Genomic DNA, 27,846 nt, shown 5'->3' with positions numbered 1-27,846 from the left:
CATTTGTGTTTTTGTGTGCATGCATGTGTGTGTGTGTGTGTGTCACACTGGGGCAACCCACAAGGAGTAACTGAAGGAAAAGGCATGGAGGAGGTAGAAAACGGAAATGTTTATGAAGAAAGTGACGGGCCTAGTCATGGAACACACGCAGAGGAAAGGGCTGGGATACAAGGCATGTCACAACGTGGAGCAGGTGCTACAGAGGTCCAATTCCAGACTGTTCATCAACAGTCATGCCATCTTGTTGGTAAAGGTATGTGTGTCTTAAGTAAATAATTCAGTAAGTGATTCCTTTTTGATACATCAATAGTCACGCCTGAATAGAAATTGAAATGAATGACGTTAAATATATCAGACAGTATTTACAATACTGTGCTATGTCAGAGATAAATCGAGAAAAAAACTGTGCACTAATCTTTTACACACGTTTTGAGCCTACTGACAGCTATCCCCATGGCATTGTTTATATCTTGCCATATCATTGAAACTGTCATTTGCTAAGAGAGGTCTAAGATTTGAATTCTTAGAAGAGGTCTAAGATTTGAATTCTTAGATCTCTTTAACCAGATAGATTCACCAACGTTAACAGTTGGATTGTATAAACATGATATTAATTTTTGTCTAATCATGCCTTTAAAAGAATGTAATATTGATACCTGTCTGAGTATGTGTTTAAAAATCGCTATCAGATGGCACTCCTTTGCTTTATAGATGTACTACTATCTCATAGTACTTTTGTATTATGTTCACTTCACTCCAAGTGGAACCGCCACAAAAACGTCAAGCAGGTCAAAAGACTATATCACAACAGAGCAAACATGTTATCATTATAATTCAGGCGAATAGTGACTCTACTTCATAGACCACAGCAAAGCCAAATGGCGATTTGAAATGCTGTCAAATTTATGAATAGTCATGATGAGTCATCCTCAAAGTGTACAGTACCTTGTGGCTTGGACTCTCAATAGCCAAGCAAAACGAGAAGGCTCTTTGATGTTCTTGTCCAAACTTAGTTTCCTCTAGTTAACCTACCTGTATGACGAAGGGTGGCCACTGTTGGGGTTGCGTGAACCGTGGACCGCCTGTTTTGAGGTAATTGAACGGAACAATCCTGTTTACTGGTGCGTTTTCTATCTACATTTGACACTTATTAATGTCATTTTACCAATGTGAGTATTAGATATAAAAATTACACTTAAATACCAGCTTCTATATGCCTCTCAAGAATCTGTATTTTAGTATTTGTATGACTTTTTGTTTCCTTCGTAGGAACATCACTCGCCCAACACATCGTGGGATGTTGTCAGTCACCACAGGGAGAAGTGTCAGCAGCAGCACAGCAACAACAGCAACGCCAGCCAGCCACAGGTGGTGATTTTGATGAAAAGACAAGTCAGAGACATGTGTCCACAAATACAACTTGTGTAGTTCCTGGAACAAGTCCGCAGGCCCCAGGAACTGCAGTCCTGGCAACAGTATCCACAACTGCCACAAGTGTAGTTTCTAAACCAACAAGTCTACAGGTCTCGGGAAAATCAGCCCTGGCAAACGCGCCCTCAAGATCAACCGCAAGTGTTCAGGTCTCAGGAACAACGGCCCTGACAACAGCGAGCACAACTACCACTTGTGTATTTTCTGAAACAACGACTCTACAGGTCCCGGAAACATCGGTCCTGACACACGCGTCCGCTTATGTTGTTCCGAAAAAAGCAAGTCTTCAGGTCCCAGGAACAGCAGCCTTTACACCAACGTCCACATCGTCTCTCCTACCCACAATATCGGGATCCCCAGGGTTGCCGGTAACACCAGTGACGGGGAATTTTCCTGGACGTGAGTGCTGTTACATGTTATGCTTCGGTTCAGGTACAGTACCGCAGATAGGTGTTGTGGTCCGATAAATTAGATTCATTTATTGAGTTATTGTTAGCCAAGGTTTCATCTGTCAGAACACAATGCAAGTCATCAAGTCAGGATTTCACAAATTACCTTCAAAAGAAACCATCGAGTCTTTACCTTTTCCAAAATGAGCGCTTGGAACACGCCACTCTGAGTGGAACAACATGAGTCAAGATGCCATTGATCAGCTCATCAGTGTGAGTGAGTGAGTTTAGTTTTACGCTGCACTCAGCAATATTACAGCTATATGGCGGAGGTCTGTAAATAATCGAGTCTGGACCAGACAATCCGGTGATCAACAACATGAGCATCGATATGCACAATTGGGAACCGATGACACGTGCCAACCAAGTCAGCGAGCCTGACCACCCGATCGCGTTAGTCGCCTCTTACGACAATCATAGTCGTAGTTCATCAGAAGCACACCTAGAAAACACATTCATGTCTTCTTTGACCTGATAATGTTGAAATATTTCGTGGGCTAGTTAGCCATCGTCTCACTACACCGAACACTGGGGACCCGTCAGGTTCCAGGTTACAATTGGTCTTCATCAACCCATGTTTGGTGTAAGAGACGATTAACGGAATCGGGTGGTCAGGCTTGCTGACTTGGCTGACACATGTTGTTTCACACAACACTCTATATAGCTGAATATTCCGGAGTGCTGTCATAAGCCGCGTTGGTCAGGTTGTGAGCCATCTGGTGACCAGCACCCGCCTTATTATATACATATCGCCGTCACATGACTGGGCCATTGCTGAGTGTGGTGTTATCCAACCAGCCACACAACCATTGGTCTTGATCTGCTATTTCTCAGCAGATATCATCAGATCATTTACCTCACGGTTTTAGGCATGGTATATCTCTAGCTTTGAATTTAACGTGCTATGGTGCTTATTCCTTCAATGTGTTCATAACCATATACAACCCTGTGACCTCAATGGAACTCTTTGTAAGGCTCTCTTCAATTCTGTCTATAAGCCATCTAAAAATAAGGGAGCTTGCCAATCGCCTTTTACAAAGTGTGTTTGTCTGTTGGTGTCACCAATGCTTTTCAGAATCACTAGTAGAATCTTAGTCCAAAGACGGAACACATCTATGTAAGCTTCAGTCTATTGGTTTCTGCTACAGTCACTCAGTACAACCTTATACAAGTACAGCAGCAGTTTGGAGATGTGACAGTGAAGGGAGGCAAGAATATGAACATTGGCGGAACTCAGAATGTAGGTACAATTCCCACCAAACGGAAAGAAGAGAAGAAACCTCTGACAGCAGCACAGAAGATCACGAGTGAGTTATTTGACAGAATGTTCATCTGATGGAAGTGTACAGTAATTCTGAAGCTGCAGGTGAAACATAACTTTGTTGCCACATGATAGGACAGTTTGTTATGAATTTATGTGCAAAATGTCACCTCTAACGTTTGTTCACTTTACCTGAGATTGAATGCACAGTTAAATGTGTTAAATATACCTTGTCTCCACAGAAAGAACGGCAGCCAGGATACAGTCGTGGACTAAAGACATGGTGGAGACAAAAGTCCTCAAGAAAGTGAAAGAGAAGCTCGACAGAGGTGCAACATGGGTGACAATTACAGGAAAACCAGGAGAGGGGAAGTCCACAACCGCCTACATGGCTCTCAACAATCTGTACAGTCAGGGGAGACAAGTATACCAAGTGGTGTCACCAGCAGAGTTCAATGAGGTCATAATGGCTTGCTCTAATCCAGTCATTCTGTTAGATGACATATTTGGTGATTTGCAGTTTGACACAGGTGAGTGGGCTAAATGGAGACCAAGTCTGCGACCTATTTTGGATGTGAAACACCCTGACCAATATGCTGAAGAGGTTCCAGAGACGCCAACATTTGATCAAACACAGCTAAAACAAACAGGTCCAAACAAAGACAAAACTATCATTATCCTCGTAGGCCGTGACTATGTGCTGAAATCCTCATTGGCTGACTTGGGAAGGATGGCAGACTACATTTCCAGTCCTCAATACGTAGTGGACGTTTCTTCACAGAGAGGTCCTTATGAGCGAAGGAAGATATGGCGCATTCATGCTGAAGGAAAACACATAGACTTTGAAGAGTCAGTTGTGTCTCAGATATGTGAAGCAGATTGTCCACACGGCTTCCCCCATGTCTGTAAAATGTTTGCCACAGCATATGAAAAGAATTGGACTCCCGTTCAAATGCAGATGTTTTTTCAAGCTCCACTTGTTTTCCTCAGACAGACCTTGGAAAAATGTATTCAAGATACGAGAATGCGCTCACTGTTCATGGCTATGATTAGAAGAGATGGGAAGATTAGTGGACTAGAAATGGAAGAGGATGACAGTCTAGGATATGAATGCATTGAAGCTGCTGATGATTTAGTTGGATCTTACCTCAAGAAGGAAGATGGCATTTACATGTTTGATCATCCGTCTATATATGACACTGTTTCCTTTATTCTCAGTACAAAACTGTCGAAGTTTGTTATCGAAAATTGTAGTTTGTCCTTCATAAATCAGCGACTTCGTCTTGCACGCTCCAGAGGAAGAGTGAAAAACGTTGCTGATAAGACATATCTTGTTGCAAATATCTCATGGAATTATGCAGGACATTTAGCAAAAAGATTTACAGGTGAAATTAAAAGGAGCAATCTTTTGCATGTTTTGTCACACCAATCACTTTGTTATTCAGACTTTGTACACTTGTTAATGGACTGCCTTAAGACCCATTTTCACATGAATGTATCTGAAATTGTGAAACTAACTGATAACTCATCAAAGAAGTCATTTTGTGAACTACTCTCTAGCAGCAAGTCACATAATCTCATCAAACACATTATGGAGAAAGAAAAAATCTCATTCACCCAGAGTCAAGGAAGAGACATTTTACTGGGTGTGTGCAAGAATGTTGCATGCGGTGTACTGAAATACATCAGTGGACGTATGGATCTTGAGGTAAATGCTCGATACGGTCGGACGAATATGACTCCACTTATGTTAGCAGCGGAAACCAGGGATAGCGGATTTGTCAATCAGATTTTGTCTCTGGACCCTGACTTGAATGCCAAAGATGGACACAGTCGAAACGTGTTGCATTATCTTTGCAAAAATGGCCTTACAGCAGCTGTGGAGCATGTGATTGACATGGGAGTGGAAGTTATTCATGGACCCATACGGGAACAGCCTCTGTACATTGCCATAGAGAATGGCCACTCGGAGGTTGTGAAACTGTTGGTTAGTAGAGGATGTGATGTAGATAAGCAGAAGGGTCTGAGAAGTGCTGTAAGGAGCCTGAACGTCAGCATGGTACAGTATTTTTTAGACAGAGGAGCAGTGGTTGACAGCAGTATTGTATGCATATCCTGTCAGGTGGGGAACATAAATATAGTGGATCTTTTGTTTGAGAACGGTGCATCTGTTGAAATGGTGTCAAGTGATGGAGACACTCCTCTTCTCAGCGCATGTTTAGGAAACCCAGCAGTTGCCGCGTATCTGTTGAAGAAAGGAGCAAGTGTCAGTCAAGCTTCAAATGTTGCAGGTGACACGCCTCTTCATAGAGCAGCAGCATGGAGCTCTGCAGAGTGTGTTGACGTGTTACTGGAGGCCGGACATAATGTTAATGTGCAGAACAGTACAGGAGATACACCACTTCATAAAGCGGCCGGACGGGGATGTGCAGAGTGTGTTAATATGTTACTGGAGGCTGAAGCTGTTGTTAATGTACAAAACAAAATAGGTGACACACCACTTCATACAGCAGCAGGACGAGGAAACACTGTGTCTCTTGAAATGATACTGAAGGCAGGAGCTGATGTTAATGTACAGAATAATACAGGTGACACACCACTTCAAATGGCAGCAGCGGTATGGGGATATACAGAGTGTGTTGATGTGCTACTGAAGACTGGGGCTGATGTTAATGTACAGAATAACACAGGTGACACACCACTCCACGAAGCAGCATGGAGAGGATCTGAAAAGTGTGTTGGGGTGTTACTGAAGGCTGGAGCTAATTCCAACGTACAGAATAATTCAGGTAACACACCACTTCATAGAGCAGCAGACTGGGAATCAAGAGTGTGTGTTGATGCGATGCTGAAGGCTGGAGCTAATTTCAATGTACAGAATAATACAGGTGACACACCACTCCATATAGCAACAGGACGGGAATCTACAGAGTGTATTGGGGTGTTACTTGAGGCTGGAGCTGATGTTAATGTACAGAATAATACAGGTGACACACCACTTCATACAGCAGCAGGACATGAATCTCCAGAGAATGTTGGTGTGTTACTGGAGGCTGGAACTGATGTTAATGTACAGAATAATACAGGTGACACACCACTTCATAGAGCAGCAGCAGCATGGTGGGTATCTCCAGAGAGTGTTGGTGTGTTACTGAAGGTTGGAGCTGATGTTAATGTACAGAATAACACAGGTGACACACCACTTCATAGAGCAGCAGCAGCAGGACGGGAATCTACAGATTGTGTAGATGTGTTACTGGCGGCTGGAGCTACTTCTAACGTACAGAATAATACAGGTGACACACCACTTCATACAGCAGCAGACTGGGAATCAAGAGTGTGTGTTGGTGTGTTACTGGAGGCTGGAGCTGATGTCAATGTACAGAACAAAAGAGGTGACACACCATTGCGCCTGATGAACATTTTAGATGGGACAGTATGTGATGACGTGTGAATTCTGGATTAATTCTTCAATCAACACACAAATTAGATCAGAGCTATGACAGTCTGGTTTATGATTTGAGATGAATTCAAGATATTTAATTGATGGCAGCTTCTTTTCAAATATGCAAAAGCCATTTGACCAAAGTGATGGCTTAAATCCTATTGTAGGGTGATTTAGTTTTGGTGACTGGCGACCTACAGCTCGTATTTTAATGATTTTACAGATAGTACTGAACTTCGTCGTTTATCATTGGAACTGGTTCGATTTAGGCTCAAAATATGATAACTTGCTAATGCTTTACTGTCCTTTGTGACAGATATTTCTCACAGTTAAACAACCTTTTCTCGCCACTACAGGGCTGAAATACTGCCGATGTGACGTTACATTGTAAGTCACTCACTCACTTTAATATGATGCAACGTTTGGGTTTAGATAATTACTATGTACTTAAACAGTAAGCTCTGCGGTGAAGATATATTTAACCTGGACAATTACTGAATTGTGGATCGACAAAGTATACATTTTCACATGGTCGAATATATTAACTCCTGATACTTGCAATAGACATTATTATAGGAGGACATGTTTACAATCACAGCCAGTCAGTGGAATCTTCCAGCATTTAATGTACCAGTGTAGTTCACATCTGATACATGTTGGCAAACCTTTGTCCCAAGTGTTGTCAAAACACTCCCGTAAACAGTGTTTATGGTCCCGACCCTGCTTGACCGGTTTCCACGAAAAGGATACGTTTTGCAGTTTTATTCACAGAATCTATTTGTTGTAAAACAACATCTATATATAGGTGAGTTGCAGTTTTGGAGATCGATTTAATAACTGAGATTGTTATAACTGTAGCTTAGATTATTGTCCCACTTAGATGTCCCTGATATGGTGAGTTAACTTCAGTTGTTGGAGATATTCAGTCCATGTCTCTATTGTATTGTTCTGAAAGTTAAAAGAATTTGGGGGTAAGTTTTGGGGTTACCCTTTTAAGACAAATATGGTACGTTGGCTAAACAGTGTCTTGTATTTCACGGTGATGGTTAAGCAAACAGAACATAGTGGCTCAGATTTAATTAAACTGTATCAGCATACAACTACTTAGAGTTTAGATTCAATTCCGTTGTGATGCCTTCCGGTGTGGACTTACGGTAACAAACTAACAAAGCTGAAAAATAACGCGATGGAAAAACCTCTGGGGTGAAAAGAGTTTTCCAGAGCTGTGCTGCACTGCTCACATAACGAGTGTGCAGTGACTAGGTTCGCGTAGCTTGAAGCAGGATGTCCGGATGATAAGGTCATGGGATCTAATCTTGGTTGTGTACACAAACAAGAAATAGTAAATAATCTACGCGTTGCATAAAAAAACACAAGATGTTGATTATGATAAGCAGCCTCTGTTACAGACAAAACTCTGTTTTATTGACACCTATATGTCTGCTTGTCTGTCTGTAAATGTCAGTATGTAATACACTTCAATCACCGACCACATGCCATTTGAACTTAACACCTATCAGGCTTTACACACCATAAGTAAGAACGCCCTATGATCTCTTATCGCCAACATCTCAATTCTCCTAGGTCTCCAATCGCCAACAAAAATCAAAGCTAACTAATTAGGATGAAAGATGCACCCCTGTTCTTATAATGAAACCGTCTGATCAGGGCTATAGTGAACGTGACTGACTGTGAAATGACGGGAATGGCCGAGTGATGAAGAATGGAATGTGCAACCTATTCAGGTCACATGCGTTACCTCCCTATAGAGTTTTCTTTGAAATTATGACGGAAATTGGCAAGTGATGAAAAATGAAATGTGCAACCTACTCAGGGAGTGAGTGAGTTTAGTTTTAGGCCGCATTCCAGCTATATGGCGGCGGTCTGTACATACTCGAGTCTGGACCAGACAATCCAGTGATCAACAGCATGAGCCTCGATCTGCACAATTGGGAACCGATGACATGTGTCAAGTAAGTCAGCGAGTCTGACCACCCGATCCCGTTAGTCGCCTTTTACGACAAGCATGGGTTGCTGAAGGCCTATTCTATCCCGGGACCTTCACAGGTCGCAACCTACTCAGGCCACATGCGTTACCTCCCTATAGAGTTCTCTTTGAAATTATGACGGAAATTGGCGAGTGATGAAGAATGGAATGGGCAACCTATTCAGGCCACAGGCGGTTACCTCCCCTATGGAGTTTTCTTTGCAATTATGACGGAAATTGGCGAGTGATGAAGAATGGAATGGGCAACCTATTCAGGCCACAGGCGGTTACCTCCCCTATAGAGTTTTCTTTGCAATTATGACGAAATTGGCGAGTGAAAGTGGTTGAATATAGATTAGATGTGCCATGATGGAAACAGCTGCAATCCTGTGTATTCAGCACAATGTACATGAGACGTGTTCATCGCCATCAACATACGCATCGACAACTGACCAATGCGCTGTACAAGCTATTGCCTTCTAGAAATCCGAATCTTAACTCGACGGAGCATCTCAGGGATGAACTCGGCAGTCGTGTTCATCCCCGTCAACACACGCCACAAACACTTGTGATCGAATCGAGGAAAAATTGACAAGGAATCTTAGAGCAGTGCTTAAAGCACAGAGAGGTCACACCAGGTACTGATCTGAACACCCCAGCCTCGTCAATGTACTTGGCATTGATATTGTGCCTACAGCACATGTGGCTATCAACGTGCTTCGCTTCATCCTTGTATCAATCAAGAAAACTGAACTTAGTTTAAGCGTTTCTTTTATTGATAACGTTTCATGCCTCCAAACAAATCGAGAAGATGTGGGGGGAGGTGAAAATGGGATTTACGCCGTACTAAAGAACATGTCGAGGGATCGAATATACAATGGTTGAACACATGGATATATTTCTTGTTTCATACATGGAGACAATAATTGTTTTGTTCATAGAAACATTTCTTGTTTTCCGCATGGGTACATGGCCACATTATTTTTCTTTTATAACTGCACATATTTCTTGTTCTAAACATGGACACATTTCTCCTTTCAGATTAGAATACATGGTCATATTTTCAGCATTAAATACACGGACACACTTTTTGTTTCACACATGGCCACATTCCTTGTTTTATACATGGACACATGGGATAGGACACCTCAGCAGCTGTCACGTGAAAGTTTCAGTAGGGAAGCTCACGTCAGCAGCCAAAGGCCCCATTTAGAATGCTTCAATACTGGTTCGTTCAACAGTGTATGAGACAAATATGCATGGAGTTCCATAGGGCTTGGAATGCATTACAGCTGTTGACACACATTCGTCTATCTGAATCCACGTACTTCCCGCGTGCACGACAAAATCAACTGAAGATAATGTAAAGGGGCTGTGAAACAGATTGTGGCTGTTGAAACATTCGACTAACGATTAGGCTCTCAGTGTATCTAATTATGAACCCATTAAACTGAAAAGGAGCCCCAGTGATGTGGGAGATTAAGGACCGGGGAAACCTAGATTTGTTTTCAATTTCAACCAAAAAGTCAATCATAATGACGTCACAAGCGGGACGGGGCTCAAAAGACCATGTCACAAGCTCAATAACGGGTACGTCCACCAGCGGCATTGAGAACAGCAGTGCATCGACGACGCACCGAGCCTATCAAACTTGTAAGGAAGGCTTGTGGAATGTCACGCCAGGTTCTCTCAAGTTCTGCTGCAAGGTCAATGTCGTTATCTGGCGGATGAGGAAGACGGCGTAGACGACGATCCATCTCGTCCCAAACATGCTCTATCGGGGAGAGATCCGGTGAATTTGCAGGCCAAGGCAGTAGGTCAAGGTTGTGGAGTTGCAAGAAATCAATAGCAACCATTGCCGTATGAGGGCGGGCATTGTCCTGTTGGAATGTTAACCCAGGGCCATGACGTTACAGACAAGAGTCATCAGAAGATGGCATATCCCCCCGGCCCCCACATATTTGAAAGGACAAATCATCTGAAAGTTACTTAATGTTTTATAGACTAAGTTTGAATCGTTTCCATGGAAATCATGAAACATATAAATGCCATATATCTGTAAGCAGTAAAGTGCACAACTTCTAGATCTGTCTCATACATCTTCCAAGATCTGTTGAAAGATATGAAATGGTTTTCAAGTTGTGCTCCGGAAACAAAGCCCATCTCTCCAAGTCCGAATTGTTTCCATGGAAACCGGGAAAAATAAAAATGCCAAAACTTTGTAAATAGCAAAAGGCACCACTTTGTGCTCTGCCTCACATATCTGGCAAGTTTTGCTGAAAGATATTAAGAAGTTTTAGAGTTGTGCTCCGTAAACGAAGCCCATCCCCCCATTTTAAGACTAAGTCAGAATCTCTTCCATGGGAAATGGGAAAATGGTAAATCACCAAAATCTGTAAATAGCAACAGGTACCACTTTAGGGCCTCCCTCACATATCTGAAAGGTTTTGCAGAAAGATATTAGGAAGATTTTGAGTTCTGCTCTGGAAACGAAGCCCATCTCTCTATTTTGAGACTAAGAATCATTTCCGTGGAAACCCAGAAAATGATAAATCACAAAACCTGAAAGAGCAAAAAGCACCACTTTAGGTTTCTGCTCCGGAAACATAGCCCATCAATCCATGTCAGACTAAGTCCGAAACGTATCCATGAAAACCGAGAAAATAGTAAATCACAAATACCTGTAAATAACAAAAGGCGCCACTTTAGCTTCTCATTGGTGTATCTACCACGTATTGCAAAAAACATAATGGACGGTTTTTGAGTTCTGCTCCGAAAACGAAGCCCATCCCTCTATTTTGAGACTAATTCCGAAACGTTTCCATGGAAACCCAGAAAATGATAAATCACAAAGACACCACTTTAGGTTCTGATTGGTATATCTACCAAGTTTTGGAGAAAAAATATTGAACGGTTTTTGAGACTAAGTCCGAAACGTTTCCATGGAAACCCAGAAAATGATAAATCACAAAGGCACCACTTTAGGTTCTGATTGGTATATCTACTAAGTTTTGGAGAAAAAATATCAAACGGTTTTTGAGTTCTCCTCCGGAAACGAAGCCCATCCCACCATTAGACTAAGACCAAAGCGTTCCATAGAAAAACAAAACAAAAAAATAGAAATGCCCAAAATCTGTAAATAACAAAAGACACAACCATAGGCTCAGATCATTATATCTACCAACTTTGGTCTACAAATACTGAACTGTTTTTTGAGTTATGCTCTGGAAACAAAATGATTACGAAAGGACGGACGGACGGACGGACGAAGAGACGGACAACGCGTCGACTATATCCCCCCGCATTACATGCCGGGGGGATAAAAAGGAATTGCCACAAGTCGAAGAATCTGATCCCCGTAGCCCACACCAATTATGTTGCCCTGAACAATCACCAAAGGAATGCTTTGTGTGCGTACTGTTAATCCACCCCAAACCATCACTAAACTACCACTATTTAAAGCGATTCCTCTACAAGACACAGACCTGCGCATAACGTTCTCTCACGCGTCTATAGACACGTTGACGTAGATCAATATGCGAAATGTTAAACCTGGACACATCTGTAAAAACAACATTTCACCACCAAAAAAGGTGTCTGTGGACATAATTTCGGCACCTTATTCGGCGAGATTGTCGATGACGTGTCAGGATGGGTCATATGGCGGGACGTCGTGGTCTGATCCCGTGATGGCGTGAACGTTGTCGAACTGTGTTGAGGTAAATACGGCGAAGTCCTGGGATGGTCCGGCCAGTCATCACTGCTGTCTGAAACCTGTGGCGAAGATGGGCCACCCCTATCAATATGGGCCACCCTTATCCATCTGTCCTGTCTTGGCGTTGTTACACGTGGACGTTCAGAACGTGACCGATCGATGACGTCATTTCTCACCAGTGCATTGTGCAGCCACTTGTTGACACATTCCCCCACGAACCATCCCAATGTCTCATGACGTTGTGCAGACGTTAGCCTTGGAATGCTATGCGTTTCAAAAGCCGTTTAGTTTTTGAACGATCGCAAGGGCAGAGTTTGAGCTTTCCAAAGTGACAACATTGTGTGGCATTCATTTGCCCCGTTTCTCTTTCCCGGAATGCACGTGCAACAACGTATTGCACGTCTCAGGGACGAAACCACTGACGTCACGGAACGTGGCACGTACATGCATGTTGGACACATGTCATTAATCCCCGAGTTCAAATCCTTATGTGACTACACAGGTTTGATAAATTTAGATTTTAAATTTTTGTATGCACTTTTTCTTTATGTGCCTACCAGATATACGCAGGGGAATATACAACTTCTAATTCCAAAGCTCCGCACTTGCGCACAGCGAGTCTAAAATTAATGTGAAACCAACGAATTCGACAAGGCGTTAACGAAAATCCGATATATGTAAGTCATTATTTTATCGACACTGGTTTGAAATAATTTTCATATTTTGGAAATTGCGTGAAAGGCATCTGCTCATACCGTCCGCTTGAATAGGAAAAGTGCTGTTACTCCTCAAACAGTTTTCACTAAATTACAGTTACTGTACTGCACAGTAGGCCTTCAGACTGTGCTTTTTAAACTTGAAAACATTCTAAAATGTGTAACAAATTTAAGAATATCTACGAGCGAAGGCAGCAATATCCATCCACCACATTGCCCCTTAATGTAACACGTTTTGCTGTTTTGGTAGACACTAACCGAAATCAAATCGCGGTCAGATTGTTTACATTGTGTAACGGCTTTTTCGCCCGTTTCATTCCAGCTTTATTGTCTATCAACTCAAAGCACAGTATTGACTGAAAACGTTAAAGGTCACGTGCAACCCAAAAAATCAAACATTATTAAAACACTTATTCATTATATAACAAAATTGTTAAGAAAAAAATAAATACTTATTCATTATATAACAAAATTGTTAAGAAAAAAATAAAATAAAATAAATAGAATTATAAGCATGTAATAGCAAATCAAAAGTGCAATATTTTGTACTTGGGTTTACCTCCCTCGAAATGAAGCAATCGCGATACCGAAACCAGTCAAAGCTGGTGGGTGTGCACTCAAGTGTAACGTATATTGCCATTTACAGACAGGCAGGCATGCAGGCCGGCAGACATACAGACATATATTACAGGTGTCAACAGATTATATGGTCTCTGGTGTCAATAAACCAGACACTGAGTTTTCTCTGTAACAGTGTCCCTTATCACAATCAGCATGTTTTGTTTTTCTATTTTGTTGTTATTTATTTTATTTTATTTTATTTTATTTTATTTTATTTTATTTTATTTTATTTTATTTTATTTTATTTTACTTCATTTTATTTTATTTTATTTTATTTTATTTTATTTTACTTATTTCTACTCCGGGCAAGCATACTGTTTCAACTTCCGCGAACCTATTCGGTTGAATTGGCATTTTTTATGAATTGTTTCGGTAATTATATTCTTCATACCGAAAAGTATCAGAATCTGCAAAATTGTGTTCTACGTTGCGATGTGACCTTTAAGCAATATTGCAGTTACAAGAACACTTTATTTGCGAAGTCTTAAACTGATGAGTGAATGGCACATCGCTTCAGAGGCATCGTTTGACCCCGAAAATAAGTCTGTCAAATCCACAAAGCGCGCCCGGACTGCTGATTGGCCAAAATTGACGCATGCGCCAGTTTAGATTGACAGACTGGATCGGTCAGCTGGACTCCACCATCGTTGGTCTAACATAGTTCACTTTGGTTATAGTCAGGTGAACACAACTTTCCCTTGGTTGTGAAGGGTTTTGAAATCGTATGCAATGTGTGTTCAGTCAGACGACACAGGTGCTTAGAAATTGTGCTTGTACGTCGCCAGCCGTCAGAACGAGCTCTCCCATACGTTTTACAATTTAGCATTCATCGGCGTGAACAAACGCCAGTTGTGAGTGCTGTTTTGGTCCCTGTTTTGATTCCCGATGAAACGTTGTCATCGAAATTCATCACACAAACAGCTAAATCTTTATGCGTCCCTCGATGACGCCTTTGACTTAACACCCCTATATATTTATGAATGGGATCATCCGGGTTAGCCAATCAAATTGTGACGCTGTGGAGGAGTGTCCATCTTAGCTATTTTATTCCACCGCAGAGGAGTGACACGTCCTTTAACTTGTAGCTTGTTGACAGTAAAGGTTCCTTAAAGACAAGTGAGTATTTCACATGTGTAGTTTGTGCTGAATCACTCAATGGAAGCATTTTTACATCGATGACATTCCGTAAAATGATGCTTTACATTTATCTCTCAGTGGCGAGCATTGACTGTTCTTCGATTTATCTCAGGTCTAGTCAATCGATGTCATGGCCCCTGAACACGTCAATAAACAAATGATGCAATACCGAAACAATTCGGCCAGGTGAATTAAGGGTTTGTGGACTTGGGTCAGCACTTATATGTTGAAATTCATCATTGGAAACGGACGTGTGTGGATGCACTTGTGACTCTTACAGTTGTCATAGCCATAAGTGAATCATCTAGTGAAATTGTCACTGACTTACACGTTAATTATCACTTGCAAGTATGACTGAGTAGAAGTCGTTTTATTTTGATATTTTGCAAAAATCTTGGAAATCATCTTCATGAACAAATTTTTCTTTCATTTTTCTGTTCAACAGTTATCAAATGACACCTGTTTAAACACGATATATAAGTACAACTTTTTGATTTATCCCATAGACAGCCTTGTATCTGATAGGTGTGCCTAATATAATGTTGTTTAAAGAGTTGCAGTTCTCTTAAATATTATCTTTTGAATCATTTCCCAGCTGGTATATATTTATTGAAAGCAATTTAACCCAAACTAAATTTATGAAAAGACTATGGGAATTTCACAAATGATGACTCGCTTGTGGCCAACTGCTATACTTTACTAATATGGGTTCAGGTTTTATGAAAAATAGAGAGAACTTTGTTCCAAGTGATTGACTTCGAACGTTGTGAAAATGATTACCTGTAAAGCATGTAACATAGCAGATGATCACATTTTATGGTGGTGGTTTATTGAATTTATTGTCACTCATGACAGGGATATCCTCACACCAATGGAACACTTAACTGGATGAAAACATAATTTTCTTACTTTTGAGAAATACCCTTCCTCCCAACAGTTTTGTTCTGAAAATGTTTAATTCATTTTAAAACTAAGTGCTGATGGGGTTCTTACATCTTAGTGAAACATTGCATCAGACATAAGTTGCTCTGGCCAGATGGAAATATTACATTGTCATTAACTCTACCACCCTCTTATCTCAACCAGGACTAGTACCCACAACCACCGCTACTACTACCCCACTGCTGCCCCTAAACCACCCCAAAGCACCCCCCACAGAAACCACTTAAAAACAGCACTCACTCACCCTCACTCTTAGCTCCACTCCCTCTCTTCACACACACACACACACACCCCACACACACACACACACTCACCCCACCCCTCACTCATACCCCTCTTAGCCCAACCCTCACTCCTACACTCCTTCCCATTCATCCCCAAGCCATCATACCAAACATCCGAGTTACTTCCAATGTTGGGTACAATGTGTGGAGCCTAATTTTGGTGTCCTCTGCCATGACATTGCTCGAATATTGCTAAAACTGGCATAAAATTAAGCTCACTCTCTCACTCACTCTTTCCCCCCACCCCCAGTGAAGCAAATCGTAACACAGATGTATCTGTGTATACCTCCTAAACCTAATGATAAAATGGCACAAATTAGTAAAGTAATATCATACACACATACATTTTGTCACAAGCATTTATGCACCCACAGTAATAGATCACCTGCTACACAGTAATAAAAAGCTATTATATGCACAACATCACTACATTGACTAGGAGTGGTGGGGTAGCCTAATGGCTACAGCATTTGCTTGTTATGCCAGAGACCCAGGTTTGATTCCCCACATGATGGGTACAATGTGTGAAGCCCATTTGCTGGAATATTGCTAAAAGTAAGGGGGTTGCTTTTTTCTGATTAGCACTTGTCTGTAAATAATCAAGTATGGACGAAACAAAGCATTGATCATGAGCATTTATCTGTGCAACTGGAATAATAAAGATATGTGGTAACCAAGTCAGTGAGCATGGGTTTCTGAAGAACAATTCTAGCCTGGATCTTCACGGCTCATTTGTCTCTTACAAAAGGGTAGGCTGTTGAAGACCATTGCCAACCCAAATCAATGCTCATGATGTCGATCACTAGATTGTCTGATCCAGACCTGAATATTTACAGACCGCCATCAAATAGCTGGAATATTGCTGCAAAAAATTAAATTAAATTAATTAGACTGAACAATATTTACGTTGTGCTACATGAGCAATACGCACTGTGTATTGTGCTCACCAAGGCTTGCTAAATAAAATAACTGTTCATGATAAAGGATTTAACAGCCCCAAACACATTTGCATGACAACTTAGTGTGGTAACCTTCACAGTCCTTCACATCTGTTACAGTCCCTGTTTAAAGGCATGACACCACAATATATTTCTCTAAATCTCTAAAAATACATAATGCATTTCTCTCAATAATACTAACTAGCAGCCCTCAGGGAAGCTGGTACTGTGGGGTAGCCTTGTGAAAAAAGAGTTCACTTGTGACACCTCAGATCCGGGTTCGATTCCTCGCATGGGCACAATGTGTGAAGCCCATTGTTGGTGCCCCCCACTACTGGAATCTTGCTAAAAGTGGTGTAAGTTTACTCACTCACCCAGGTAAGCTACCACATGATCTATTCAAAAGCAAAATTATGTATGTAGAGAACAATATTAAATTAAAACGGGCAAATTAATTATAGCAATATTGCATTAAATTTATTTCTACCCTGAACATTATTTCAGCAGTAGAGTTATGTCCCTTGGAGTTATTTTACAAAAAACGACCACATAGCTTTTAATTAAAACCAGTTTGGCAAATACTGACAATACCAATGGGACAGTTTTTTATGTATGGAACAATTGTTTACATTCCATATATGAGAAGTTTTTTTTCATTGTTGGAAGCTGTTTGCCTCTTAAGTTTCAATTATCAATTTTAGGCAAAATGTACAGGATAATAAGTCTTTTATGGCATGATTAGCAAACTAACATGAGTTGCATATGCCCCAAGATGAATAATACGGACAGTGTTTAAGACTCCTCAAATTCCAAGTCAGACAGGTGGAATGATAACTTAAAAGAATTACCAGTCATGATACAAACTTGCCTGTTTGTTTTTCAACAATAAATAACCCCCAAAATTCAATTTCTGAATACTTTACTGTTTGCAGGCATTGCAGTGAACTACATAGCCCTAACAGGCACTGCACCGAGTTTAAGTAAACTGAAAGTACACATGTTGTGATTGGTTATCGTAACATGAACTGTCCAATCATAAGTAGTTTATCACACTATCATAATACCTTAAAGACCTCAAACTGACAAGACACGTGAAGGTCGGGCTGTGCTTGCCATAAAAGGCAACTATGCTTGTCATAAGATGGATCAGGTGGTCAGACTCGCTTGATTGACACATGTCATTGGTTCAAAACTGCTCAGATCAGTGTTGATGTTGTTGATCCCTGGATTGTCTGGTCCAGACTCGATTACTTACAGACCATCGCCATATAGCTTGAATATTGCTGAGTTTGGCATAAAATTTAACTCACTCTCTGAAACTGACAACAATAGAACCTGTCAGATATTTATAACGAAATATTTACTGTTACTAGTGTTAGGGGGAAAATATTTACCAGATCACCAGACAGGTTACTTTTGAAATTTGACCATCCGAAATGAAAATAGACCACTCTGAACAGTCAGACAGGCAAGAATTTTTAACACTGATATACGCTGAAACATTGCTAAAAATGTGCAGCATTGTGCCTTTAAATCCCATATTCCAGTTAGTTCATGTGACCTCCTATACAAAGGTGCCCTGTAGCTTAAATACACGACTGCGTTTCATACATCATTGATTATCTATAATTATTATAAAGGAATAAATGCATATCTTTCCTAAAAACAACACTTGCACATGGAAGTGAGACTGATTGTCTAGACACTGACTAATATGACCCAGTAAAATGTAATCATGAACAAAGCATTTGTTATCAGATTCCATTTTGTTCTATTTTTCTCATCAAATACCTTGTGATGGTTGTACAGTGGCCAGTCAGGGTTAGAATACATCATAGCTACCTGTGCTGGTTGTACAGTGGGCAGTCAGGGTCAGAACAGATCACAGCTACCTGTGCTGGTTGTACAGTAGACAGGCAGGGTCAGAACAGATCACAGCTACCTGTGCTGGTTACACAGTGGGCAGTCAGGGTTAGAATAGATAACAGCTACCTGTGCTGGATGTACAGTGGGCAGTCAGGGTTGGAATAGATCACAACTACCTGTGCTGGTTGTACAGTGGGCAGTCAGGGTTTGAATAGATCACAACTACCTGTGCTGGTTGTACAGTGGGCAGTCAGGGTTAGAATAGATAACAGCTACCTGTGCTGGTTGTACAGTGGGCAGTCAGGGTTTGAATAGATCACAGCTACCTGTGCTGGTTGGCCAGTGGGCAGTCAGGGTTTGAATAGATCACAGCTACCTGTGCTGGTTGTACAGTGGGCAGTCAGGGTTGGAATAGATCACAACTACCTGTGCTGGTTGGCCAGTGGGCAGTCAGGGTCAGAACAGATCTCAGCTACCTGTGCTGGTTGTACAGTAGACAGCCAGGGTCAGAACAGATCACAACTACCTGTGCTGGTTACACAGTGGGCAGTCAGGGTTAGAATATATAACAGCTACCTGTGCTGGATGTACAGTTGGCAGTCAGGGTTTGAATAGATCACAACTACCTGTGCTGGTTGTACAGTGGGCAGTCAGGATTAGAATAGAACACAGCTACCTGTGCTGGTTGTACAGTGGGCAGCCAGGGTCAGAACAGATCACAACTACCTGTGCTGGTTGTACAGTGGGCAGTCAGGGTTTCAATAGATCACAGCTACCTGTGCTGGTTGTACAGTAGGCAGCCAGGGTCAGAACAGATCACAACTACCTGTGCTGGTTGTACAGTGGGCAGCCAGGGTCAGAACAGATCACAACTACCTGTGCTGGTTGTACAGTGGGCAGTCAGGGTTTGAATAGATCACAGCTACCTGTGCTGGTTGTACAGTGGGCAGTCAGGGTCACAACAGATCACAGCTACCTGTGCTGGTTGTAGGAGTGGGCAGCCAGGGTTTGAATAGATCACAACTACCTGTGCTGGTTGTACAGTTCGGCAGTCAGGGTTTGAATAGATCACAACTACCCGTGCTGGTTGTACAGTGGGCAGTCAGGGTTTGAATAGATCACAGCTACCTGTGCTGGTTGTACAGTGGGCAGTCAGGGTTTGAATAGATCACAGCTACCTGTGCTGGTTGTACAATGGGCAGCCAGGGTCAGAACAGATCACAACTACCTGTGCTGGTTGTACAGTGGGCAGTCAGGGTTTGAATAGATCACAGCTACCTGTGCTGGTTGTACAGTGGGCAGCCAGGGTCAGAACAGATCACAGCTACCTGTGCTGGTTGTACAGTGGGCAGCCAGGATTTGAATAGATCACAACTACCTGTGCTGGTTGTACAGTGGGCAGTCAGGGTTTGAATAGATCACAACTTCCTGTGCTGGTTGTACAGTGGGCAGTCAGGGTTTGAATAGATCACAGCTACCTGTGCTGGTTGTACAGTGGGCAGTCAGGGTCAGAACAGATCACAGCTACCTGTGCTGGTTGTACAGTGGGCAGTCAGGGTTTGAATAGATCACAACTACCTGTGCTGGTTGTACAGTGGGCAGTCAGGGTTTGAATAGATCACAACTACCTGTGCTGGTTGTACAGTGGGCAGTCAGGGTTTGAATAGATCACAGCTACCTGTGCTGGTTGTACAGTGGGCAGTCAGGGTCAGAACAGATCACAGCTACCTGTGCTGGTTGTACAGTGGGCACTCAGGGTTTGAAGAGATCACAACTACCTGTGCTGGTTGTACAGTGGGCAGTCAGGGTCAGAACAAATCACAGCTACCTGTGCTGGTTGTACAGCGGGCAGTCAGGGTTTGAATAGATCACAGCTACCTGTGCTGGTTGTACAGTGGGCAGTCAGGGTTTGAATAGATAACAGCTACCTGTGCTGGTTGTACAGTAGGCAGTCAGAGTTGGAACAGATCACAACTACCTGTACTGGTTGTACAGTGGGCAGTCAGAGTTGGAATAGATCACAACTACCTGTACTGGTTGTACAGTGGGCAGTCAGGGTTTGAATAGATCACAGCTACCTGTGCTGGTTGTACAGTGGGCAGTCAGGGTTTGAATAGATCACAACTTCCTGTGCTGGTTGTACAGTGGGCAGTCAGGGTCAGAACAGATCACAGCTACCTGTGCTGGTTGTACAGTGGGCAGCCAGGGTCAGAACAGATCACAACTACCTGTGCTGGTTGTACAGTGGGCAGCCAGGGTTTGAATAGATCACAACTACCTGTGTTGGTTGTACAGTGGGCAGTCAGGGTTTGAATAGATCACAACTACCTGTGCTGGTTGTACAGTGGGCAGTCAGGGTTTGAATAGATCACAGCTACCTGTGCTGGTTGGCCAGTGGGCAGTCAGGGTTTGAATAGATCACAGCTACCTGTGCTGGTTGTACAGTGGGCAGTCAGGGTTGGAATAGATCACAGCTACCTGTGCTGGTTGTACAGTGGGCAGTCAGGGTCAGAACAGATCTCAGCTACCTGTGCTGGTTGTACAGTAGACAGCCAGGGTCAGAACAGATCACAACTACCTGTGCTGGTTGTACAGTGGGCAGTCAGGGTTTGAATAGATCACAACTACCTGTGCTGGTTGTACAGTGGGCAGCCAGGGTCAGAACAGATCACAACTACCTGTGCTGGTTCTACAGTGGGCAGCCAGGGTCAGAACAGATCACAACTACCTGTGCTGGTTGTACAGTGGGCAGTCAGGGTTTGAATAGATCACAGCTACCTGTGCTGGTTGTACAGTGGGCAGCCAGGGTCAGAACAGATCACAACTACCTGTGCTGGTTGTACAGTGGGCAGCCAGGGTTTGAATAGATCACAACTACCTGTGCTGGTTGTACAGTGGGCAGTCAGGGTTTGAATAGATCACAACTACCTGTGCTGGTTGTACAGTGGGCAGTCAGGGTTGGAATAGATCACAGCTACCTGTGCTGGTTGTACAGTGGGCAGTCAGGGTTTGAATAGATCACAGCTACCTGTGCTGGTTGTACAGTGGGCAGCCAGGGTCAGAACAGATCACAACTACCTGTGCTAGTTGTACAGTGGGCAGCCAGGGTCAGAACAGATCACAGCTACCTGTGCTGGTTGTACAGTGGGCAGTCAGGGTTTGAATAGATCACAGCTACCTGTGCTGGTTGTACAGTGGGCAGCCAGGGTCAGAACAGATCACAGCTACCTGTGCTGGTTGTACAGTGGGCAGCCAGGGTTTGAATAGATCACAACTACCTGTGCTGGTTGTACAGTGGGCAGTCAGGGTTTGAATAGATCACAGCTACCTGTGCTGGTTGTACAGTGGGCAGTCAGGGTTTGAATAGATCACAGCTACCTGTGCTGGTTGTACAGTGGGCAGTCAGGGTTTGAATAGATCACAACCTCCTGTGCTGGTTGTACAGTGGGCAGTCAGGGTTTGAATAGATCACAGCTACCTGTGCTGGTTGTACAGTGGGCAGCCAGGGTCAGAACAGATCACAACTACCTGTGCTGGTTGTACAGTGGGCAGTCAGGGTTTGAATAGATCAAAGCTACCTGTGCTGCATGTACAGTGGGCAGTCAGGGTTTGAATAGATCACAACTACCTGTGCTGGTTGTACAGTGGGCAGTCAGGGTTTGAATAGATCACAGCTACCTGTGCTGGTTGTACAGTGGGCAGTCAGGGTTTGAATAGATCACAGCTACCTGTGCTGGTTGTACAGTGGGCAGTCAGGGTTTGAATAGATCACAGCTACCTGTGCTGGTTGTACAGTGGGCACTCAGGGTTTGAATAGATCACAACTACCTGTGCTGGTTGTACAGTGGGCAGTCAGGGTCAGAACAGATCACAGCTACCTGTGCTGGTTGTACAGTGGGCAGTCAGGGTTTGAATAGATCACAGCTACCTGTGCTGGTTGTACAGTGGGCAGTCAGGGTTTGAATAGACAACAGCTACCTGTGCTGGTTGTACAGTGGGCACTCAGAGTTGGAACAGATCACAACTACCTGTACTGGTTGTACAGTGGGCAGTCAGAGTTGGAATAGATCACAACTACCTGTACTGGTTGTACAGTGGGCAGTCAGGGTTTGAATAGATCACAACTACCTGTACTGGTTGTACAGTGGGCAGTCAGGGTTTGAATAGATCACAGCTACCTGTGCTGGTTGTACAGTGGGCAGTCAGGGTCAGAACAGATCACAGCTACCTGTGCTGGTTGTACAGTGGGCAGTCAGGGTTTGAACAGATCACAGCTACCTGTGCTGGTTGTACAGTGGGCAGTCAGGGTTTGAATAGATCACAGCTACCTGTACTGGTTGTACAGTTGGCAGTCAGGGTTTGAATAGATCACAGCTACCTGTGCTGGTTGTACAGTGGGCAGTCAGGGTTTGAATAGATCACAACTACCTGTGCTGGTTGTACAGTGGGCAGTCAGGGTTTGAAAGATCACAACTACCTGTGCTGGTTGTACAGTGGGCAGTCAGGGTTTGAATAGATCACAGCTACCTGTACTGGTTGGCCAGTGGGCAGTCAGGGTCAGAACAGATCACAACTACCTGTGCTGGTTGTACAGTGGGCAGTCAGGGTTTGAATAGATCACAACCTCCTGTGCTGGTTGTACAGTGGGCAGTCAGGGTTTGAATAGATCACAGCTACCTGTGCTGGTTGTACAGTGGGCAGCCAGGGTCAGAACAGATCACAACTACCTGTGCTGGTTGTACAGTGGGCAGTCAGGGTTTGAATAGATCAAAGCTACCTGTGCTGCATGTACAGTGGGCAGTCAGGGTTTGAATAGATCACAACTACCTGTGCTGGTTGTACAGTGGGCAGTCAGGGTTTGAATAGATCACAGCTACCTGTGCTGGTTGTACAGTGGGCAGTCAGGGTTTGAATAGATCACAGCTACCTGTGCTGGTTGTACAGTGGGCAGTCAGGGTTTGAATAGATCACAGCTACCTGTGCTGGTTGTACAGTGGGCACTCAGGGTTTGAATAGATCACAACTACCTGTGCTGGTTGTACAGTGGGCAGTCAGGGTCAGAACAGATCACAGCTACCTGTGCTGGTTGTACAGTGGGCAGTCAGGGTTTGAATAGATCACAGCTACCTGTGCTGGTTGTACAGTGGGCAGTCAGGGTTTGAATAGACAACAGCTACCTGTGCTGGTTGTACAGTGGGCACTCAGAGTTGGAACAGATCACAACTACCTGTACTGGTTGTACAGTGGGCAGTCAGAGTTGGAATAGATCACAACTACCTGTACTGGTTGTACAGTGGGCAGTCAGGGTTTGAATAGATCACAACTACCTGTACTGGTTGTACAGTGGGCAGTCAGGGTTGGAATAGATCACAGCTACCTGTGCTGGTTGTACAGTGGGCAGTCAGGGTCAGAACAGATCACAGCTACCTGTGCTGGTTGTACAGTGGGCAGTCAGGGTTTGAACAGATCACAGCTACCTGTGCTGGTTGTACAGTGGGCAGTCAGGGTTTGAATAGATCACAGCTACCTGTACTGGTTGTACAGTTGGCAGTCAGGGTTTGAATAGATCACAGCTACCTGTGCTGGTTGTACAGTGGGCAGTCAGGGTTTGAATAGATCACAACTACCTGTGCTGGTTGTACAGTGGGCAGTCAGGGTCAGAACAGATCTCAGCTACCTGTGCTGGTTGTACAGTAGACAGCCAGGGTCAGAACAGATCACAGCTACCTGTGCTGGTTACACAGTGGGCAGTCAGGGTTAGAATATATAACAGCTACCTGTGCTGGATGTACAGTGGGCACTCAGGGTTTGAATAGATCACAACTACCTGTGCTGGTTGTACAGTGGGCAGCCAGGGTTTGAATAGATCACAGCTACCTGTGCTGGTTGTACAGTGGGCAGTTAGGGTCAGAACAGATCACAACTACCTGTGCTGGTTGTACAGTGGGCAGTCAGGGTTTGAATAGATCACAACTTCCTGTGCTGGTTGTACAGTGGGCAGTCAGGGTTTGAATAGATCACAGCTACCTGTGCTGGTTGTACAGTGGGCAGCCAGGGTCAGAACAGATCACAGCTACCTGTGCTGGTTGTACAGTAGGCAGCCAGGGTTTGAATAGATCACAACTTCCTGTGCTGGTTGTACAGTAGGCAGTCAGGGTTTGAATAGATCACAGCTACCTGTGCTGGTTGTACAGTGGGCACTCAGGGTTTGAATAGATCACAACTACCTGTGCTGGTTGTACAGTGGGCAGTCAGGGTCAGAACAGATCACAGCTACCTGTGCTGGTTGTACAGTGGGCAGTCAGGGTTTGAATAGATCACAGCTACCTGTGCTGGTTGTACAGTGGGCAGTCAGGGTTTGAATAGACAACAGCTACCTGTGCTGGTTGTACAGTGGGCAGTCAGAGTTGGAACAGATCACAACTACCTGTACTGGTTGTACAGTGGGCAGTCAGAGTTGGAATAGATCACAACTACCTGTACTGGTTGTACAGTGGGCAGTCAGGGTTTGAATAGATCACAACTACCTGTACTGGTTGTACAGTGGGCAGTCAGGGTTTGAATAGATCACAGCTACCTGTGCTGGTTGTACAGTGGGCAGTCAGGGTCAGAACAGATCACAGCTACCTGTGCTGGTTGTACAGTGGGCAGTCAGGGTTTGAATAGATCACAGCTACCTGTGCTGGTTGTACAGTGGGCAGTTAGGGTCAGAACAGATCACAACTACCTGTGCTGGTTGTACAGTGGGCAGTCAGGGTTTGAATAGATCACAACTTCCTGTGCTGGTTGTACAGTGGGCAGTCACGGTTTGAATAGATCACAGCTACCTGTGCTGGTTGTACAGTGGGCAGCCAGGGTCAGAACAGATCACAGCTACCTGTGCTGGTTGTACAGTGGGCAGCCAGGGTTTGAATAGATCACAACTACCTGTGCTGGTTGTACAGTGGGCAGTCAGGGTTTGAATAGATCACAACTTCCTGTGCTGGTTGTACAGTGGGCAGTCAGGGTTTGAATAGATCACAACTACCTGTGCTGGTTGTACTGTGGGCAGTTAGGGTTTGAATAGATGACAGCTACCTGTGCTGGTTGTACAGTGGGTAGTCAGGGTCAGAACAGATCACAGCTACCTGTGCTGGTTGTACAGTGGGCAGTCAGGGTCAGAACAGATCACAGCTACCTGTGCTGGTTGTACAGTGGGCAGTCAGGGTCAGAACAGATCACAACTACCTGTGCTGGTTGTACATTGGGCAGTCAGGGTTTGAATAGATCACAGCTACCTGTGCTGCATGTACAGTGGGCAGTCAGGGTTTGAATAGATCACAACTACCTGTGCTGGTTGTACAGTGGGCAGTCAGGGTTTGAATAGATCACAGCTACCTGTGCTGGTTGTACAGTGGGCAGTCAGGGTTTGAATAGATCACAGCTACCTGTGCTGGTTGTACAGTGGGCAGTCAGGGTTTGAATAGATCACAGCTACCTGTGCTGGTTGTACAGTGGGCACTCAGGGTTTGAATAGATCACAACTACCTGTGCTGGTTGTACAGTGGGCAGTCAGGGTCAGAACAGATCACAGCTACCTGTGCTGGTTGTACAGTGGGCAGTCAGGGTTTGAATAGATCACAGCTACCTGTGCTGGTTGTACAGTGGGCAGTCAGGGTTTGAATAGATAACAGCTAAATGTGCTGGTTGTACAGTGGGCAGTCAGAGTTGGAACAGATCACAACTACCTGTACTGGTTGTACAGTGGGCAGCCAGGGTCAGAACAGATCACAACTACCTGTGCTGGTTGTACAGTGGGCAGTCAGGGTCAGAACAGATCACAACTACCTGTGCTGGTTGTACAGTGGGCAGTCAGGGTCAGAACAGATCACAGCTACCTGTACTGGTTGTACAGTGGGCAGTCAGGGTTTGAATAGATCACAACTACCTGTACTGGTTGTACAGTGGGCAGTCAGTTGGAATAGATCACAACTACCTGTACTGGTTGTACAGTGGACAGGCAGGGTTTGAATAGATCACAGCTACCTGTGCTGGTTGTACAGTGGGCAGTCAGGGTTTGAATAGATCACAGCTACCTGTGCTGGTTGTACAGTGGGCAGTCAGGGTTGGAATAGATCACAACTACCTGTACTGGTTGTACAGTGGGCAGTCAGGGTTTGAATAGATCACAACTACCTGTTCTGGTTGTACAGTGGGCAGTCAGGGTTTGAATAGATCACAGCTACCTGTGCTGGTTGTACAGTGGGCAGTCAGGGTTGGAATAGATCACAGCTACCTGTGCTGGTTGTACAGTGGGCAGTCAGGGTTTGAGTAGATCACAGCTACCTGTGCTGGTTGTACAGTGGGCAGTCAGGGTTTGAATAGATAACAGCTACCTGTGCTGGTTGTACAGTGGGCAGTCACGGTTTGAATAGATCACAACTACCTGTGCTGGTTGTACAGTGGGCAGCCAGGGTCAGAACAGATCACAACTACCTGTTCTGGTTGTACAGTGGGCAGTCAGGGTCAGATCAGATCACAGCTATCTGTGCTGGTTGTACAGTGGGCAGCCAGGGTCAGAACAGATCACAGCTACCTGTGCTGGTTGTACAGTGGGCAGCCAGGGTTTGAATAGATCACAACTACCTGTGTTGGTTGTACAGTGGGCAGTCAGGGTTTGAATAGATCACAGCTACCTGTGCTGGTTGTACAGTGGGCAGTCAGGGTTTGAACAGATCACAGCTACCTGTGCTGGTTGTACAGTGGGCAGTCAGGGTTTGAATAGATCACAGCTACCTGTGCTGGTTGTACAGTGGGCAGTCAGGGTTTGAACAGATCACAGCTACCTGTGCTGGTTGTACAGTAGGCAGTCAGGGTTGGAATAGATCACAGCTACCTGTGTTGGTTGTACAGACAATAGACGTAGACAATAGACACCTGACAAAGAGTTCGAAGTGCTTGTTCACTCCTCCAGTATGTCTTCTTGAAGAACTTCCAGAAGTCCATGAATTGATGACTATTGGTGATGTGGAACAGGCAGAGGATCCCAGGATGAAAGCAACCTTCAGCCATTAG

At 44.0% G+C, this 27,846-nt stretch overlaps 2 protein-coding genes across 2 annotated transcripts in view; both read left to right on the top strand.

The window, feature by feature from the left end:
* On the top strand, positions 1 to 27,846 carry LOC137272174 (uncharacterized). The gene is made up of 10 exons (XM_067804529.1): positions 1 to 253; positions 1,270 to 1,830; positions 3,029 to 3,187; positions 3,384 to 6,577; positions 19,186 to 19,334; positions 20,938 to 21,049; positions 21,438 to 21,599; positions 26,487 to 26,648; positions 27,235 to 27,346; positions 27,746 to 27,846. Exons 1-10 carry the CDS (start codon positions 85 to 87, stop codon positions 27,844 to 27,846), a joined length of 4,881 nt encoding a protein of 1,626 aa, XP_067660630.1. The 5' UTR covers positions 1 to 84.
* The window catches only part of LOC137290876 (cystathionine beta-synthase-like), a 43,132-nt gene continuing 29,926 nt past the window's right edge, over positions 14,641 to 27,846 (top strand). Inside the window, exon 1 of the mRNA XM_067822046.1 lies at positions 14,641 to 14,741. The gene's annotated coding sequence lies outside the window, so the exon portion shown is untranslated. The remainder of the gene's footprint in view (positions 14,742 to 27,846) is intronic.

The sequence above is a fragment of the Haliotis asinina genome, chromosome 1, assembly GCF_037392515.1.
Source record: "Haliotis asinina isolate JCU_RB_2024 chromosome 1, JCU_Hal_asi_v2, whole genome shotgun sequence".
NCBI classification, from domain to species: domain Eukaryota; kingdom Metazoa; phylum Mollusca; class Gastropoda; order Lepetellida; family Haliotidae; genus Haliotis; species Haliotis asinina.
Note: the sequence above shows the minus strand (reverse complement) of the source record. Positions and strands in the feature narration are given on the sequence as shown.